Genomic DNA, 19,078 nt, shown 5'->3' on the forward strand with positions numbered 1-19,078 from the left:
TCGGAGAGGACGAGAACGAAAACGAGAAAAAAATAAATGAATTAGACTGCAACAAAAATTTGAATAATGTTATGAATGATTAACTAACCGAATCGCTAAATCTCGCCTCGCCCGCAGCGGTGGAGCCGACGCGGCCGCTGCCGCGCGTGTGTCCGTGCGAGAACGGCGGCACGTGCGCGGAGGGCGCGGCGGGCGCGCTGGAGTGCGTGTGCCGCGCGCCGCTGCAGCCGCCGCTGTGCGCCGGCGCCGCCGCCAGCACGGCGCCGCGCGCGCCCGCCGCCGCCGCCGTGCTCGTGCCCGTGCTGCTGCTGCTGCTGCTGGCGCTGCTCGCCGGCGCCGCCTGGTTCTTCATCAGGAAGAGGCCCTTGTGAGTCCCGCCTTCGCCGGCGAGGGCCTCGCGGCCCCCCCGACGTGACTGATGTGACCGCTGTCCGTTTCAGCGGCAAGGGCGGCGGGCTCGGCAGCCTGGCGTCGTCGCAGAGCGTGTCGTTCCGCGCGGGCTCCAACGTGGAGTTCGGCGCGGCGGGCGCGGCTGCGGGCGCGGACGCGTACGCGCTGGGCGAGCCGGCGCGCAAGGGCCGCGACTTCAGCAACCCCATGTACGAGGCCGTCACGCGCGCCGCCGCCGCCGGGGAGCCCGAGCCGCCGCTGCGTGAGTGTCTCCCGCATCGTGGCTCCCTCTCTCGATCGAAATTGTTTAGAAATTAAATCGTTGACGCTTCCATCTCTCCCGCAGCCGGCATCTACGAGGTGCCCGAGGAGCTAAAGGAGAAGGTGGTGTCGGCGGTGATCTCGCCGTCGTCGACGGAGACGCGCAGCACGAAGCGCACGCGCGCGCTGGACCCGGCGGCCGACACGGGCGTGGACACGCAGCAGCTGGTGCGAGAGGACCGCGACTGCTAGCACGAACCCCGCCCATCGGATGAAAAATCGGCATATCGAATTTTAGCGAGTCCCCGTATTCCGGAGCGCCCGTCGTCGGACCCCTGACGGCGGTCGCGGCCGGGACCTTCGGGTACCTTCATTGAGGCCGCCCCTCTCTATACATTTTGAATGAGGTGGGACTCGACATTCTGCAGCGGCTCGTCGTATGATGCAGTTAACCCGGAGTAGGGACTCCTATTAAACGGATAATAATTTTATACCAAACACTATCGATCTATATAATTTGTTTACTACTTTTATACTTGAAAACAATCGGAGACTAAATATATTAATGAGTACTTTTCCAACTAAATAAGTGGCTTAAAAAAAAATGAGTCGCTAACACGGAGTAAGTCACTTTTCCATTGTTAATCTTGAACGATGTTATTTGTTTTATATTTTATGTTATATAAATATTTTATATTTTTCTGTTATACCTTTCTCACTAATTTCTCTCCGGCCGTACTTATGTGTCAATATCTTTCTTTTATTGTTCGTCGTCGATCGAAATCATATCATAGCGTGATATAATATCGTAAGATGTATGTATATTATGAGAATTTATTATAGATTAGATTATGTCTCATGCGAAGAAAACTGAAATGCCCAATGATACATTCCTGAGACGAGTGTAAAGATTTGAGTTAGTACATAATGTAAGTAGTAGGAAGTGCGCCAGCGGCTGCTCTTTTATAGGGTTTAGGTTCATTTGACAATAAGCGACGTAACTATTTAGAGAATAATTTATTTATTTCGTTATAAGACTATGTAAAATATAGCTATGTTGTGTTTTATAATTGTCTATTAAATAATAAAATTTTTAGATTTCTTTGTGGTATTGACGATTTGCCATAAAATGTGAGATGATATTTCTGTTGTTTAATGTTAAAATAATTATCGTCAATATATTTGTTATTAAATCCTTTATCCAATGTAAATATGTGCTTTCAAGTATGTGATGTACATTTTTAAATAAAAAAAATATAACGATATACTAGATTCTGTCATAATTCAAATTGTGTCAAATATTAAGGTTCAAACTTTGACTGCTTTATTTAAAAAATACATTAATTTCGGACAGATTAAAAATTAAATAGGTTAGTGTATAGTGTGCGTATTTGTAAACATCACAGCAATCTTTATATTATTACAAGTATGACCAGAAGCACATGAGGATTAAATAGGTATACATTTGTAAAAAGTATAAAACTGTCAATATAATAAGTAAGAAGATGAAATATTTTTGTATTGGGATTATTATTATTAGTTGTTTGACATTAGTCGAGAATATTGTGTAAAAATAAATTAATTATGAAATGTATTGCTCTTATTTATTTCCCTTTCACATATGTATATAATAATATTTAAAGTTCTAAAGGTCTTCTTCACATTGATATTTTGACATAGATTAATTAAGATGTTACCTTGGAAAAACATTTAATTTTTAAGTATGTTATCAGTTAAACAGATTTAAATAATATACTAACGGAACCAACTGTGGTACATAAAATATTTAAGATTAAGTTAATCATAGTTAAAATTATTTTGATATACAGGCAACAATAAAAAATAATGTAAAGTAGGAACTTTAATAAATACAATCTAAAAACATTAAAAAATCTTTTGAAGATTTTGTTTGCTTGTATGATGGATTTTAATGCATACTCAAGTCACAAGCACACTAGATGTTCAATATTTTGTTTAATTTATATACCTGTCGCTCAAGTACCACCAACTCAATTCAAATAGCTCATCTGTAGCATCTGTTTGCAGTTGCCATGCAGGTTACAATAAACTGTAACAAGATTATTGTCACCTGCATGTAATAAGCCATTGAGTTGATTATTGCTTGACAAATACTTATCATATCATGTTAATCTTATCAAGTGTATTAAACAAATATTAGCTAATTTCATTTGTCGAACATAGTTGCTAATTGATACATTTCATATTTATTGAGATGCTTCAGATATTATGAGAAATAAATTTTATATAACTAATGAAAATAGTTTTGTATCTGTGCAAAGGTGAAATATTCTTTTAGTTACAAATTGGTAAGTAATTAAAATTAGAAAAAAGTAGTATTAATACTAGGCTTAAGCTAACTTTTATGTAAATAACATTAGGAAATTCTTAAAGGATCATTCATAATTAAAAAATAAATATTGGATAACTTAAAGTATAAATAATACAATTGACCTTTTTAGAGTTTTACGGCCTTACTAAACATTGCTTAGTGACTGATTATTTAAATACTGATCTCTCCCTTTCTATCATTATTGATTTGACATTCTAAAGAAGAAGACAACATAATTTAAAATAATCACTTGCTTATACAACGTTTAAAGCAACACCTTATGCCTTCCTGTCATTATAATACATAGTTATGAATATGCCTAGATGAGAACAAAAAAACAATTAAATGTTATTTGGATGTATGTGCAAATATTTAATTAATTTGATAAAAAAAATTATGTTATTATTTAATAAGCATTTTTCTGGCTCAAATGTTGCCATAGTAGATGTCAAACGTCAACAATTTTATAAATAAATAACATACAAACCAGCTCTACTATTATTATGGACAGTATTTAATAAAACTTCTTAAATAGATATTTACGTAACATTTATGAGCTGTCCACAAGACGTTTTAATAATCTTAATATCTGTGAAGTGTTATCCTATACTTGGCTGTTTTACAATTCGTTAATCAAATTGTCATTTACTAGATCTTTATTTACGTAATAATTAGTTTTAGTAACACGATTCTTGGATAACCTTTTCAAAGGTCAACGTTAACCTATCAAGTTAGCTTATTCTTTAATTTAATGCAAGTATTGTGCTCGTGCCTCAGTTCATATTAAACTATTCTTGAACGAACATTATCGATTAGTGTATTATACAAGGTACGGCCCTTGAGGTAGGCAAAAACCGGTATCCTGTTATCCTGCTCTAACTAACTTAAGATTTCGTATTTTTAATTAAAAGTAATCCCTTTTATAATAATGTTTTATGATTTTTTTTTGTGGTGTTTAGTTTGCTACGTGTTTGATGCAGTGACGTTTTTAGAGTAGTGTCACTGATTACAGAAAATGTCATCGATGAGGATCATGATAAACCGCGCCGCCGCCAGTCGAGTTTCGTCCAGTGTGAGGAGACTAACAGATCCGTTGGAACGGACAGTATTATTATCGCAGAGCACATCAAGTAATCTACGAACTATGGCTTCAAAGGCAGTTACGATAGAAAATATTAACCCTAACATTTTAAAACTGGAATACGCCGTACGAGGACCGTTGGTTATTCGTGCTGCAGAAATTGAAAAGGAGTTGGAAAAGGTACGAATTAAATTTATATTAAAAATTAATAATGAAAGCAAATGTGAAAGGAATTAGCATTTGAAAGACTTTTTGCAGTGTATAACGGAATATAGCCTGCGCAATGCGAGTTATTAAATACAAGGTCATAAAGGATACATACCTACATTCGGTCAAATAAAAATTAACAGTTTGCATTAAACAATTTCACTAAAAACATTTAATTAATGTATCACACTTCCTTTTTCACTTATGCAAATGTTTTATTGTGGAAAATTTGTTAAAGTGATCATAACTTGCTAATTTTTAAATTTAATGACATGCTAAATATATTACAAACACAAGTACTATTCATGAAGCTGTTTCTAGATGTAATATAGATTCAAATAATTTAGACTGTATACATATTTAAAGATAATGATGAAACTGTCGGCACACTCTTTTGCTTATCCTAATCATATCTAAACACTCACTTTAGACACTTAGAAATGATAGTGATCATAAGTTCTGCATTAGCAATAAAGATAACTTACCAAATGTGAACAGCATATATGGATCAATACATGTACACCTTGAAAATAACTAATGATTCTATTTACTAGAGTGCCATGGAAACAAATATATATACATTTGAGCAGCTGCTAATTGTGTCCATACAATCTGATGTTGCATCCAATAATAGAAAATTAGAAATAGACTTAGGGAAATTACAAAACACTAAGGCCGACTACTTATTACATTTGGTGCTTCAGTCTGTATGTTCTACATGAAGAATACATATTTGATAATGTTGTTATCACTTACTAGTTTGGTCGTTTATAATTTTTTTTTTTTAGTTTCTTCGTTGTTCTAATGGCTAATAAATAAGGCCAATAAAACATTGATATAAATTCAACAGTATTTTCTCATTTGTCTATATTATTTATAAATATATATTTTATGGTATAGGCAGGCGGACGAGCCTATGAGCCACCTGATGGTAAGTGGTCACTAACACGGATAGACATTATAAGAAATGTTAACCATTGCTTACATCGCCAATATAATTACACTGGCTCACTCACCCTTCAAATTGGAACACAACAATACCAAGTACTGCTGTTATGCAGTAAAATATCAGATGAGTGGATGGTACCTACCCAGACGAGCTTGCGAGCTTGCACATAGCCCTATCACCAGTGGCCATCATCATATAGCTTAAATCACAAGCACAAGATATTAATATTGATTGGGCTTATATATGGGACCACTTCATTTACAACTTTGCAAATTCAATATAACCTTCCGGCGGTAGGGTGAACCCTTTACTTTAGGTTCATTAGTCCATACACGGGCTTGCCTTTATATTTTTGGTTAGAAATATCAGTTTAGTCATATAATCAAACAATGTAAAATATATCAGCCACTTAACTCTATAAATGTGATTCTGTTGTAGCTTATTACACCAATTTATACAGAAAATTGGAAAATTTAGAATTCCAATAAATCGTATTAACGTATATTCATAAAAAAACAAACACAATGCAATGAAAAGCATTAAATACAAATTTCATGTTACATTAATGAACTGATAGCAACGAGAAACAAGTTACATGATAACGAACTACAATGAGAGTTTGTTCTGTAATATAGATGGAAACAAACCTTATCATCTGCGCGTACATGTTATATATTATAGCTATTTTTAGATTAAAATTAGTTAGAAGTAAGGATAAGCAGCATTTTTATTTTTAACAGAGTACAATGTAAGTGATTACCACAGCCTTTAGATATTGACGCTGTAGGGAAAAACAAAAAATTCCTTACATTGCCAATGTGCCGCCAACCTTGCATAATTATGATGTTATGTCCCTTGTGCCTGTAGTTACTGTTTTCTAAGCGGAATACAACAATACTGAGTATTTATAATTAGCGGTAGAAAATGTGATGTGAGTGGTACCTTTTTTTTTTAACGCTGGAAAAATGCCTTACGCGTTTCCCCTACAGGAACAGTAGGGTGGTATGTGGGGCTCGCCGGTGTCCAAGGCGCCGAGTGCGCCCCGAACATCGGAATACCCACTAAAAACCAGCGGTACCCTTTCCGTCTTAACGAGGAGCGCCACGGGATCGCTTTCGCATGCTACCGTGGCGGAATGAGTGGTACCCAGACGAGCTTACATGAAATATGTCGTGTTTGCCATACTTGAACCCGCAATATTCGATTGTCATTCCCTTATTCTAGCCTCTGGATTAGCTCGGCTTTTACATAACCATACCCATTGGTACAGATAAATAAACATCTTCGACCTTGAGTTGACGTAACGTAATTGGTCAAGATGTATAATAGTCTGTCATTCATTATAGACTTGTCAAAATATTGTTTTGAATATCGGCGATGTTTTAAGAATTTGGAATAAAGTTAATTTCTATATAAGTTTTGTGTTATACAATAGTGTTTTATTTTAGATAATGATATATTGATCAAGAGCTGTTCGTAGTGCATAATGTGTGTAGTAGAGTTGTTAGCGAATATTTCTGCCATTGGTAAATATAGTAATGTTATGATTTATTACCCGACAGTGATATTCCATGTTTGCTAATGAGCCTTGTTATCCGTTACCGTGTTACAAATTTGCCATGACCTTGCGGCAAGGTCGCTTTCTTGTGTGCTATAATATTTCGCTATTTCGATGTAATATCTGAGGTTAAAAATAAATGTTGTTCACCGTAGTTTTAAATAGAACCCTTTACACTTGGATGATTGATATATAACATATAATCAAACATATAAAATCGATATAATATCTATATATTGTTAATTCATTCTTCATTGGTGTTTCCATGGTGCACAAAATCCCCTAAGACTAGTGCAACGATACTATATGTAACGTTCGAGTGAAACGTGTCTGAAGTTAAAGAGTCTTTCGTAACCTGTACCGAGTTTCACGGGTTTTAAATTTAAGTAAGTAAAAATCCAACATCGATGGTCTGAGGTCCGGTCTCGGTTTTGATTTGTAATAGACATCCTGGTGGTAACTGGTCAACAGATATTAACACATTACATAGCAAAACACCCTCGTACTGGAACTGAAAAACCACCTTCATACTTACGACTTACCAGTGTAAAATTCAAATGACCAACTGGTTTCTCAATTTGGGCTATGATGAGACTGAATCATTACAAAAACGATCAATATAACATTGACCTAACCTATTCTTCCTTCCTACCCCATCCCTTCCTTATAGTATATATATTTAGATGTATATATTTATATATTATATTTTGTTAAATTAAATGATATTTGAGTGTTATGTTTATAATGAACAAATAATAAATAAATGTGCTGTCGAATTGGAGGCGTCAGTAGCGACGACACAGTATTATACTAATGTAGTTACTATCGTATTTATTGTTTAAGATATGTATAATTTGTTTAAAATATATAAATAAATTAATACTGGAACACAACGATAGTCTGTGTTTCCTTGGGGTTCAAGCTTGATTCATACCAAATTTGATCAAAATAATTTCAGTAGTTTAGCTGTGAAAGCTTAAGAGACAGGCGGAGTTACTTTTGCACTTATAATATTATAAATAATGTGATCGTACCGTTCGGTTTAAATTGACCAGTACTTCTTGTGAAACAATTAAAAGGAAACCAAAATCGATATGAAATCAACCGACGTTGAAATAATTCGAACTTTTTTCGTTATTTAATTTGATTTTTAGTCAGTTCAGACTAATGCACGCCCGTATGGTCTCGCGACGACACAATTGAGCAATGATTATCAATTTTCCTAACGTTTATCCAATGATGTAATCGTTGCATCACAAGCGATATGCCTTTTAAGATATATAACAATACCCGTGCGTCGTGCGTTAGATAATTATGATAGTTATATGTATACGTTAGATATTACTAGAATTATTTACGTAATAACACATCAAATAATGATTAGAAAAAAATCTTGCATACTGCCCTGTTACACGATATAAACTGAATTTTAAGAAGGTTGCGGGGTCACTTGTAAACGAAATAATGAAACGAAGAACTCGTCCTTCGTGTAACACTTGCAAGGCTGTTCTTCGCGACTGCATATTCGTTTAGATCACTCAATACATACAGTAACAGCGTGTGAATGTCCCACTGCTGGGCTAAGGCCTCCTTTCTCTTTTTGCGGAGAAGCTGTAAAGCTTATTCCACCACGCTGCTCCGATGCGGGTTGGTGGAATACACGTGGCAGAATTTCAGTGAAATTCGACACATGCAGGTTTCCTCACGATGTTTTCCTTCACCGTCAAGCACGAGATGAATTATAATAACAAATTAAGCACATGAAAATTCAGTGGTGCTTGCCCGGGTTTGAACCCCCCGCGATCATCGGTTAAGATTCACACGTTCTTACCACTGGGCCATCTCCTATATTTATCATTAGCCGGGTCCTAAAACATCGACGTCGACTCGTTATGATCGCTTCAATGTATAGCGATGACGTAACAAACGTGGTAACTGATCTTGAAATGACCGTTAAAATTATTACGACTAAACTGCTGAAATAATTTGGATAATACTTAATAGGGATGTAGCTTGAAAGTAATAGTTGTTGATAATATAAATAACGGTAGCGTGTTCAAAACACAAGAGGTGTAAAGACAAATAAACAACTAGGACAAATTACATTGAATTGACGCGATGTCATTGGTCGAGGCACTGAAAGATGTGATATTCATAATGGATTCGCGAAAAATTAGCATTTCAATGTCATGTTTGGAAGTAAAACTAAAGTGGATATTATTAGTTAAGTGGAATATTTTTTTAAGGTAATTAAACATATAATAATCAAGTTTGTAATGTATATGTATATATAGCGAAGCTATTAGCATATTACATGGACAGAAAATCTAAGCATTGTTTATATGTACTATTTTTTCGATTAGACTAGGCTATATATCCACGTGAGTTAATAATAAAAAATTATCGAGTGAAAGGCGTTTTCACAAAGTATTTTTGTTCGTTACAGGGAGCGAAGAAACCTTTCAAGAAAGTGATCAAAGCGAACATCGGCGATGCGCACGCGATGGGACAGGTGCCGATCACGTTCATCAGACAAGTGAGTTAATATTTTAATATGTTCATAAACTTATTGATCTTAACGTAAAATAACAGCTCGAATGATAGAAGATCGATTTTTATTTCAAATAGGTACGCGGACGGTTTATAGGGCCACCTTACGGTAAGTGGCAACCATTGGCCCTAAATATTGACGTTGTAAGAAATATTAACCACCCCTTACATCGCCAATACGCCACCAACCTTGGGAAAAAATATGTGATGTCCCTTGTGCCCGCAATTACACTGGCTCGCTCACGCTGCAAACCATAAAACAAATAGTATTGCTGTTTGGTGGTAGAATATCTGATGAGACCCCGACGGTCTTGCACATAGCCTAACCAGCAAGTAAAACCAGATTTTTAAATAGAAACTGTTGTGTGAAACTACTCGGATTGCCCCAGTGGCTGCCGGAGTGTACTAACAGTTTAATCTTAAGAACTTGGTGTTCTCTTTCCTTTGTCTCCGTTAGCCGTGGGTTCTTCACCGGATTTCCGTCCCATGAAAGTAATTTTAGAATAGTGTTTTTGCGCGTACACACCCGCACTGTAAAACCTCCTGTACAATTTTTTTTTTTTTTTTTATAGTAAAGGAAGGCGGACGAGCATATGGGCCACCTGATGGTAAGTGGTCACCAACGCTCTTAGACATTGGCATTGTAAGAAATGTCAACCATCGCTTACATATCCAATGCGCCACCAACCTTGGGAACTAAGATTTTATGTCCCTTGTGCCTGTAATTACACTGGCTCACTCACCCTTCAAACCGGAACACAACAATATCAAGTATTGCTGTTTTGCGGTAGAATATCTGATGAGTGGGTGGTACCTACCCAGACGAGCTTGCACAAAGCCCTACCACCAGTAAACAATTGAGTGCCATCAGTCAGGTTACTCGTAAACAAGTATCACGTGCTTCTTTCCGAAGGTGTTGGCATGCGTGTCGCTCCCGGAGCTGATCGACAAAGCCGACTTCCCGAAGGACGTGAAGCAGAGGGCTCGGGACATCCTCGGCGCGTGTGGGTATGTCGACAGTTATTGTATTATGTATGTTTCATTAAGAGCGCCACAACGATGTCGGTGCTATAAGTTAGACTGAAATTGTTCGAAGGTCGATATAGGAATGTAAATTATCAATAAAAATAAACGATAGATATTACACACATATTCCATACTTTTACATTAATATTAAATTTGAGAAAATATAATAGTTTTCAGTGAAGTCGCAAACTGCAAATATAATTTTTCATATAACACTCGATAGATCTTTAAGATAAGATATCTTCACCGTTTGGATATTCTACTTATTTTACGGCGATTGGCGGTATTTTATCGTAAGATAATGTTTTAGTATAATCAGTGTGTAACGCGCTTATGTAAAAAAAAATTTGAGCTAGTTCCATTAAGTAATTAGCATTCTTACTTGTTAAAAGTATAGATTGAACTTCATTCGATAAGTGCAGGTTTCCTCACGATGTTTTGCTTCAGCGACATCAGTCGTATATCCAAATGAAGCACAAGTAAAGACGAAAAGTACTTGATTATATTCGAACTCCTGCTGAATCTTTGTATGATATTCATAGATGTTCAGGTGATAGGTATAAAAAGTAACGTCTCTGTCCTTCTACGGGAGTTCACTCGCTTAACACCAAATTTCAACAAATCCGGGTCAGCGGTTTTGCCGCGGATGCGGATAGACGGACAGATTTACTTTCGTATTTATTATATTAGTATGAAATTAAGACTTCTTTGCACAACACAATACGTATCCTGTAGCTCAATCCTATAAGCATTATCTACCAGCCGACCTAAGGTCGCGCAGGAGAGAACGTATGCGGGTGACAGGTGCGCGGAAGAAGAGGAAATGAATTAAATGAGTATAGAGTGTGTGGGGTGTCGGCAGCGGGCAGTCGGTGGGCTCGTACTCGGCGTCGCACGGCATCGAGCTGATCCGGCGCCACGCGGCCGAGTACATCGCGGCGCGCGACGGCCACCCCGCGCGCTGGCAGGACGTGTGCCTGTCGTCCGGCGCCTCCACCGCCATCAAGAACTGCCTGCAGCTGCTCTGCAACGACATCGGCGGGAAGAAGTCGGGTGAGCCCCTCCACGCCGCACTCGCCCTCGCGACTCGCGGTCTATACTCGTGGACTGTCTTGGTGTTCCGGTGTCTGCCCGGTTAGGCTGTAGGTTGGTGACGATAAAAAAAACGTCGGGGTTTTCTGTCGAGAAAGTTTCCGGTTTGCCGTTGAATTATGAGAGTAGACCACGATGATATTAATCACTCTGGACGCCATGTAGTCGCTCGGGAGTACATCGTCATTATATTCTTTAATGAGTCCACTAACGATACGAAACTGGATCTCACGACATACACCGGTTAGATCACGTTCCAGAATGATACGATTTCATAATCCATTCGAGACTTTAATATTTGTAGTTTTATTACAAAGTGTCTGCAAAGTAATAATACATGAAAATTGTATGTTCAAGTTTTAAGGTTAAAGTATGTGAATAATAAAAAACACAGGCAGACATAAGGACTGCCCATAAAAGTAAAAAACTTGAAACTGTTAAATATATTTGTCCAATTTCCACATCTATTGGCACTCCAAGTAATAATTCTATCCCGTTTTATTATATAGCCTTTTATTCATCAAAATAACTAATTCGGTACAAAATTTCAATACAGCTAAATTTTAATAAATAATAGTTTAAATACATTTATTTGTATATACTGTTAGTATTTACATAAATTTCAAAAACTTAAATTATCTATTAGTACTTTCAACGATTTCATTGTATTAACATCAGCGGTGACGCGAAGCCACGAGTCTAACCCCTACGATAAACCCGCATCCGCGCCTAAAGAAGTTTTCACTTCAAAAATTATAAAGTATTGAAGCGAATTGACCATCTAGTGCCACTATTAACACAAGCTCTACGCTAAATTGGAGTAGTAAATACCAATATTAGCAATTCCTTAAAATTAAATAAAAAAAGTATACGTAATATGCTGATAGAACATAATGTATGCTTTTTAAATTACATTTTAAATACTTTTCATACATTTTAATTAATTGTTAAATAACTTGTTATCGTTAGGTTCACTCCGTGTTTGAATGTCAAAGTGGAAACTTTGTTGGCTTATGTGAGACTTATTTTGTTACCAAATGTTTATGTATTATATTATGCTGTATGTTTCCCAAATAAATAAATAAATATATGTACAATAGAAGAAAGATCATGGTACTTGTAATTACTAATGCCGTAATACTCGTGTGATACTGAAAATTCTTAGAATGAAATCTCGATAACTTATTGGTTCAACCTAGCCATTGATCTGAGCCTCTCGAACTCGGCGCTATTGTAACGAAGCAATTATTGAACCTTTTAATATTATAATTAGTCCAAATATTTATGTCGTTTACGAAGACAGCAAATCTACATATATGTATATATATATGTAGGCCTAAGGCCTCTTCTCCCTTTGCGGAGAAGGTTTGAAGCTCATTCCACCACTCCGCTCCAATGCGGGTTGGTAGATACACATGTGGTAGAACTTCAGTGAAATTAGACACATGCAATTTTGATCAATATTCAGTTTTAGTTTCCTCTAAAACGTATTTCACTTGAAACGTAATTATTCCTTATCGCTTTTCGCCGTTTTGAATCAAGTCTTACTTCATTTGTTTATGATCTTAACATTTGTAGTTAAACGTTCTGTAATCAGACATTATCTTTTACTTGATACAATCTAAGAGCTTTACGAGTTCAGAAGAAACCCAATCTGGTTTAAACCAGATATTAGCGGAACGGTTATTTTTAATACTTTGTTTTACTGTTTTTAATACTTTTATTTATATTTGAACTATATAGTATTTACAATTTTATATTTAATCGGTGACATAATTAAATTAATATTTAAAGATAAATAAAATAATGTGTCTGTGTATCCGTGAAATACTAACAAGTATTTAATATAGTGATTATTTTATGACTTAATGACCGGTTTTGGACGCATCGGCCATTGTTGAGGGAGACTAGCCATCTATGCGAGACATGCGGCACAAGTGCATACGCAATTACAAATGCACTAGCTATTCTCTCACAATTTTGAACCCAGGGCGTCGGGGTCTGCGGCGCTGTATACAGTGGCGTAAGTAGCTTTCAGGCCCCATGCAACTTGAAGGGAGGATTCGTGTAATCTAACCATGAAGCCGTCATTCATATTCTCATATATTTCTTCATACTTCTGTTACAGCATAAAGTTAGTGATTAAACAATGTTCGTCGTTATGTCATCATAAATAAGTGTTATATTTCGATGAACTAATAACTACACAAGTCAATATATTACGTATTATTTATTCAGTCTACGCATTAATTAATGTAATTTCATTTTTTTGTAAGTAAAACTCGTAAGTCAAAATGACTAATAATATAAACAATTTACAGCATTATACTGTTTGAGATAACGGCTACATTTCCCTGAACTTGACTACACATAAGTAGATGTGTGCAGTGTTTTCGCATATTCATTACAAGCTATTGTATTGCAAATGTTTACACATTACTAATATAATTCTCTGCAGCGAACGTTCATTGAAACGTGTTTCAAACTATGTAATATGTAAGCGTTTTAAATTGCAGAATATTTTTAGTTTTATGACTTGTATAAGTTTCTTTAATAATAACAATTTGCTTTAAAGTCCAGAGTAATATTTGTTTTTGCTACATTCATAATACTTTACCTAAAAATTATGTGATGATGACTTCCTGCACGCAGCTGCGCAGAACATATCATAGTGCACAACTGTGTATGCAAACACAGGAGTGGGACGGCAATCTGATACGACCGGAAAGAGTTCAAACGCAGGATCAACGGTTTACGTCCTTTCTGAGGCACCGGAATGTACATACTTTCAGCTTTAAGAACCCGGGCTACTACTGAGAATCTTTGACGGAAAATTCTTAAATCTCCAATAACTGCTTTTTTTTGTACGATCTGGGTTTCGAACTCGGGTCCTCGAGAACTACGGCCTTATCTCTAGCCACCAGACCATTTACTAGGCAGAATAAAAAATTATATTTTACGTTCAAAACTACATCATATATTTTATATATATAACATAAATAAATATTCAAAGAGAAAAAGGTAGAAGCTCCTTCTCTCACGTTACACTCTAGCAAAATACAAAAGACGGTGTCCTGTTCGTGTTCAGCGATCGCTTAAACGGTAAATAAATAATATTAATATAAAAAAAAAAAAAAACAAAACCGTAATATGTTTCCAGGTGTAATGATCCCGATCCCCCAGTACCCGCTGTACTCTGCATCGCTGGCAGAGTACGGACTACAGCAGGTGGGCTACTACCTGGACGAGAGCTCCAACTGGGGCCTCAGTATCGACGAGCTGGAGCGGTCGCTGAAGGAGGCGCAAAAGACCTGCAACGTGAGGGCGCTGGTCGTCATCAACCCCGGCAACCCGACTGGACAGGTGACATTATATTTATAATATTATTTCAGAAAGCTTAGTTACAATAGATCTTAACTCAAAATATGTACAGTTCAAATGATTTGGTTAAATGCTAGTGTATTTATATTTACCAAACAACTCCCCCGCAGGTGCTGACGCGCGCCAACATCGAGGCGATCATCAAGTTCGCGCACGCGCACGGGCTGTTCGTGTTCGCGGACGAGGTGTACCAGGACAACGTGTACGCCGAGGGCAGCAAGTTCTTCTCCTTCAAGAAGGTACGCTTACTTGTCACATTATGGAACTAAGCTTAGCAGTATATATTTAAATCGACAATGAAAAAACCTATTGGATAGTATTACGTTATCATTTGGTCAGTTTGTCAGCTTTTCTACTTGTACTATAGAATATTTTATTTATTATTATTATTGGTCGTCTAAGGCTGCAAATAGCGCGGCACCTGGGTTCAAACGCTGGTTCATTTTCAAAAATTTCTTGACATTTGATTATTACTTGAAGGCCAGGTACTGGTCGTACTGTTTTTTTTTTATAGAATAGGAAGGTGGACGAGCATATAATCAGGTGGCCACCTGATGGTAAGTGGTCACCAAACGCCCTTAGACGTTTGCATTGTAAGAAATGTCAACCATCACTTATAGCCAACGCGCCACCAACCTTGGGAACTAAGATTTTATGTCCCTTGTGCCTGTAATTACACTGGCTCACTCACCCTTCAAACCGGAACACAACAATATCAAGTATTGCTGTTTTGCGGTAGAATATCTGATGAGTGGGTGGTACCTACCCAGACGAGCTTGCACAAAGCCCTACCATCAGTAAATCATTAGATAAACAGTAACTCCCTTCCACTGAAGAATGAATATTGGCAATGGGTAATCCACGAAAGTGCTGTCGCCTAGGTGCTGCGTGAGCTGGGCGAGGCGTATGGCTCGCTGGAGCTGGCGTCGTTCATGTCGGTCAGCAAGGGATACATGGGCGAGTGCGGCCTGCGCGGTGGCTGGATGGAGCTCGTGCACATAGAGCCCGAAGTGCAGCAGCACCTGTTCAAGTGCATCTCCGCCATGCTGTGCCCCACCGTGCTGGGGCAGACCGTCGTCGACTGCGTCGTGAGTACCATCTGATTTATATTTTAAAACTAATTACACGCGATAAAATCGTTGTAACGAAAAATGTAGAAAAAAATGATTATATAAACAGAAAAAAAAATAAATTGCCATGAAAGTGAGACACATAAGACACGTGTGCAGCACACGCGCTGTTCGTTGTCGGCGACTTATCACTTGCAAATGCCTGAGTTTCTCTGCGAGCTAATTATACAAAATTCAAATATAAAACGTCACTATCTGAAATATATAAATGAAATGAATACACATACATTCTTTCTTTGCTATATATTTTTATTATATAACATAAAATATATACACGTATTCATAATGTACTGTTGTTTAGGCGAAACCACCGGCTAAGGGCGAGCCCTCGTACGACCTGTGGATCAAGGAGAAGACGGCAGTTTTGGGCTCGCTGAACGAGCGCGCCAAGATGATCGCAGACGCCTTCAACAACATGGAAGGCTTCAAGTGTAACGTCGTGCAGGTATGACACGCGATTTAAATGGCAGGAGTAGAAATATATAAATAAATAAATAAATAAATAAATAAATAAATAAATTTGACCTTGAATTCACCTGACATCATTGGTTCAGGTCTAAATAATCCGATATTAACTATGGATTCGTAAAAAATCCTGTTTTTTTAAACTAAAATAGGGAGGCGAACGAACAAATAGGTCACCTGATGGTAAATGGTCAGATCACCACCATCCACATCCATATCGACATCGGCACTATAAGATCAATACGTTACCTGCTCCTCGCATCGCCACTAAGTAGCCGCCGCGCCGCTCCCCGCAGGGCGCGATGTACGCGTTCCCGCAGATCGCGCTGTCGGCGCGCGCGGTGGCGGCGGCGCGCGCGGCCGGCGCGGCGCCCGACGCGTACTACGCCGCGCGCCTGCTCGAGGACACCGGTGCGTATATTGTACGAGCTCACTCGTATACGGAGGGAATATAACTGTAACCAGACTGCTTCTCTCTTAATATGAAATATATATATATATATATATATATTATATTATTATTGTATATTTTTTGGTAATCTTTATATTTTCTACATTTCGTACGATTATCATTTAAATAGATTAAATTGCGTATTTTGTAACCTCGTGCACTATGTGACCTCGATTCCCGTGGCTGCAGGTATCTGCGTGGTCCCGGGCAGCGGGTTCGGCCAGGCGCCCGGCACCTACCACTTCCGCACCACCATCCTGCCGCAGCCCGACCTGCTCAAGGAGATGCTGGCCATCTTCAAGGAGTTCCACGAGAAGTTCACGCGCGAACACGCCTAGACACCTGCGTTCCGGCTGTGTCCCATCGAGTGCAGGACGTAGACTATTTAACCGATTAAGTATGATAATAGAGACGCGACCATTAGTCTCAGTTGGCAATATTTCGGATCAGTAATGCTATTCATACAGTAAATTTATTACATCTGGAAAAACGAGTATCGCGTGATGTAAAAAATACCTCATTTCTCTGATCTAATGTCTTTAGTAAGATCAAAAAATAAAACTTATACATTATTCAAGTAAGGTCTCTGATAACTTCCCTTTTATAATAATAAATAGTAAACAAATGAGCAATGTGATGATTAATATAATTATATAAATGGAATTGTAAATGATAACATTATAAATCAGCGATCGGTAATAGCTTATATCCTGGATTTGGGACGATGATCAATTTAAGAATGTCCCAAGATGTTCGCAAAATATCCACAAGTAAAATCCATGCGGACGAGTAACGGCCACAGCTTGTATTGAAAATGCAATCTAAATAGAGCTTAACACCTTGCACAAGCTTTACGCTTTTTATCTGTAAAGCTTTACATAATGAATGTATATTAAAAGCATCGGACAAATGTATGAAATTATGGCAACCCTGAAAAGACATTGCGATAAATAATCTGTGGTAACAATTAATGAACAAACGAAAGGTCTTAACTTAATTTATATCTCACTTTAAATTTATTCAATATGTTTGAATGAATCAGTCCCATTATTGTAAGTATTTTTTTTAATTTTACAATTTATTTTATTAATTTAAGTTTTGCTTTATTATAATCTATTATTTTTAAAAATGTATACTTTATTCCCGCACTTCATGAAATGGCCACCATTTCGGAATGTTGATTCTACTAATCGCTAAGAAATTCCGTAATTACGTATGTTGTTTACTAAACACACCCATATCTTTAATACGTACTAGATATTATTACTATAATATACTGTCACTATAACTACATATAATATAATACTAATTAAAGTGAAGTATTATGTACTTGTAAATATTTATATCGAGACAGAATTTAAACATTTGTACATCAGAGTTGGGAGATAATGCTCATTATGAGATTTTATATATTTTTATTTAATCATAATTATTGTTATAATTTTAAGCGCTTTTTTTAAATATATTTTTTTGTTTTTAATGGCTGTTATTCAAATTACTTAGTTGTTTTTATTGTTAAAATTAAAACTACTCAATGTTATAAATTAAATAAACTGAAAGTTGCCATCGTTGAAATTAAAAGTTTTTAAAAATAATATTAATATTGTAATTGATGAATGGAATAACTGTTTTTTGATTTTTATTTTTGTATAAGATTTTGAATACTTCGCAATTATTTTGTTTACAAATGTTATTCTAGTCTGTGGATTTTAGATTGATTTAGAATCTTATAAAATCGAAATTTCAAAGGCATTAGGAATGTAAAGTGTGTCCACTGTGTTTTTAACTTTGCCTCTCGATCAAAGTAACTCTAAGGTTGGAATGCGTTGAGTCGAGTCAATATATATAACAACTATAATGCTTTTTATGTATGTATTTGTTAAAATACTGCCTGCATACTCTGATACAATGCCAGTGATAATACAATCTAGTGTACTAAATATCGTAATTTGTTTAAATATTGACAATGTTACAAGTTAATTGGTTCTACTCGCACAATTCAGTTTATTTATCAATTTTGCCACTATGCATTTATAATAAATGCAATTAAATTTATTATTATTATACTCTGTATTTGTTGTATAATATGGTACAAGTGTTGTGAGGGTGACATTCCGGTGAAGTGATCGGATTGAATTTACACCAGCTAAGCCGTTGTTCTGTTAAAATAAACATTAAGAAAATAAA

General features: G+C 36.9%; 2 protein-coding genes across 9 annotated transcripts in view; both read left to right on the plus strand.

Moving 5' to 3' along the window:
* LOC126774280 (low-density lipoprotein receptor-related protein 2) overlaps positions 1–2,243 on the plus strand; it is a 212,503-nt gene extending 210,260 nt beyond the window's left edge. For both annotated transcript variants that reach the window (XM_050495717.1, XM_050495719.1), the window contains 3 exons: positions 118–367; positions 441–652; positions 737–2,243. In XM_050495717.1, coding sequence (XP_050351674.1) covers positions 118–367; positions 441–652; positions 737–903 — 629 coding nt within the window. In that variant the 3' untranslated portion in view covers positions 904–2,243. The remainder of the gene's footprint in view (positions 1–117; positions 368–440; positions 653–736) is intronic.
* Positions 2,244–2,863: 620 nt separating this feature from the next.
* Positions 2,864–19,078, plus strand: LOC126774304 (alanine aminotransferase 1). 7 transcript variants are annotated; one of them, XM_050495766.1, is made up of 11 exons: positions 2,864–2,978; positions 4,014–4,262; positions 9,243–9,332; positions 10,260–10,354; positions 11,235–11,425; positions 14,625–14,827; positions 14,956–15,084; positions 15,727–15,933; positions 16,277–16,420; positions 16,737–16,851; positions 17,081–19,078. In XM_050495766.1, exons 2-11 carry the CDS (start codon positions 4,017–4,019, stop codon positions 17,227–17,229), a joined length of 1,569 nt encoding a protein of 522 aa, XP_050351723.1. In that variant the 5' UTR covers positions 2,864–2,978; positions 4,014–4,016; the 3' UTR covers positions 17,230–19,078. The 7 variants fall into 7 exon arrangements, with proteins under 7 accessions (XP_050351723.1, XP_050351724.1, XP_050351717.1 ...); XM_050495760.1 differs by lacking the exon at positions 2,864–2,978 and adding an exon at positions 3,483–3,844; XM_050495763.1 differs by lacking the exon at positions 2,864–2,978 and adding an exon at positions 3,483–3,830 and having other exon boundaries at positions 3,996–4,262.

This window comes from Nymphalis io, chromosome 16 (genome assembly GCF_905147045.1).
Source record: "Nymphalis io chromosome 16, ilAglIoxx1.1, whole genome shotgun sequence".
NCBI classification, from domain to species: Eukaryota; Metazoa; Arthropoda; class Insecta; order Lepidoptera; family Nymphalidae; genus Nymphalis; species Nymphalis io.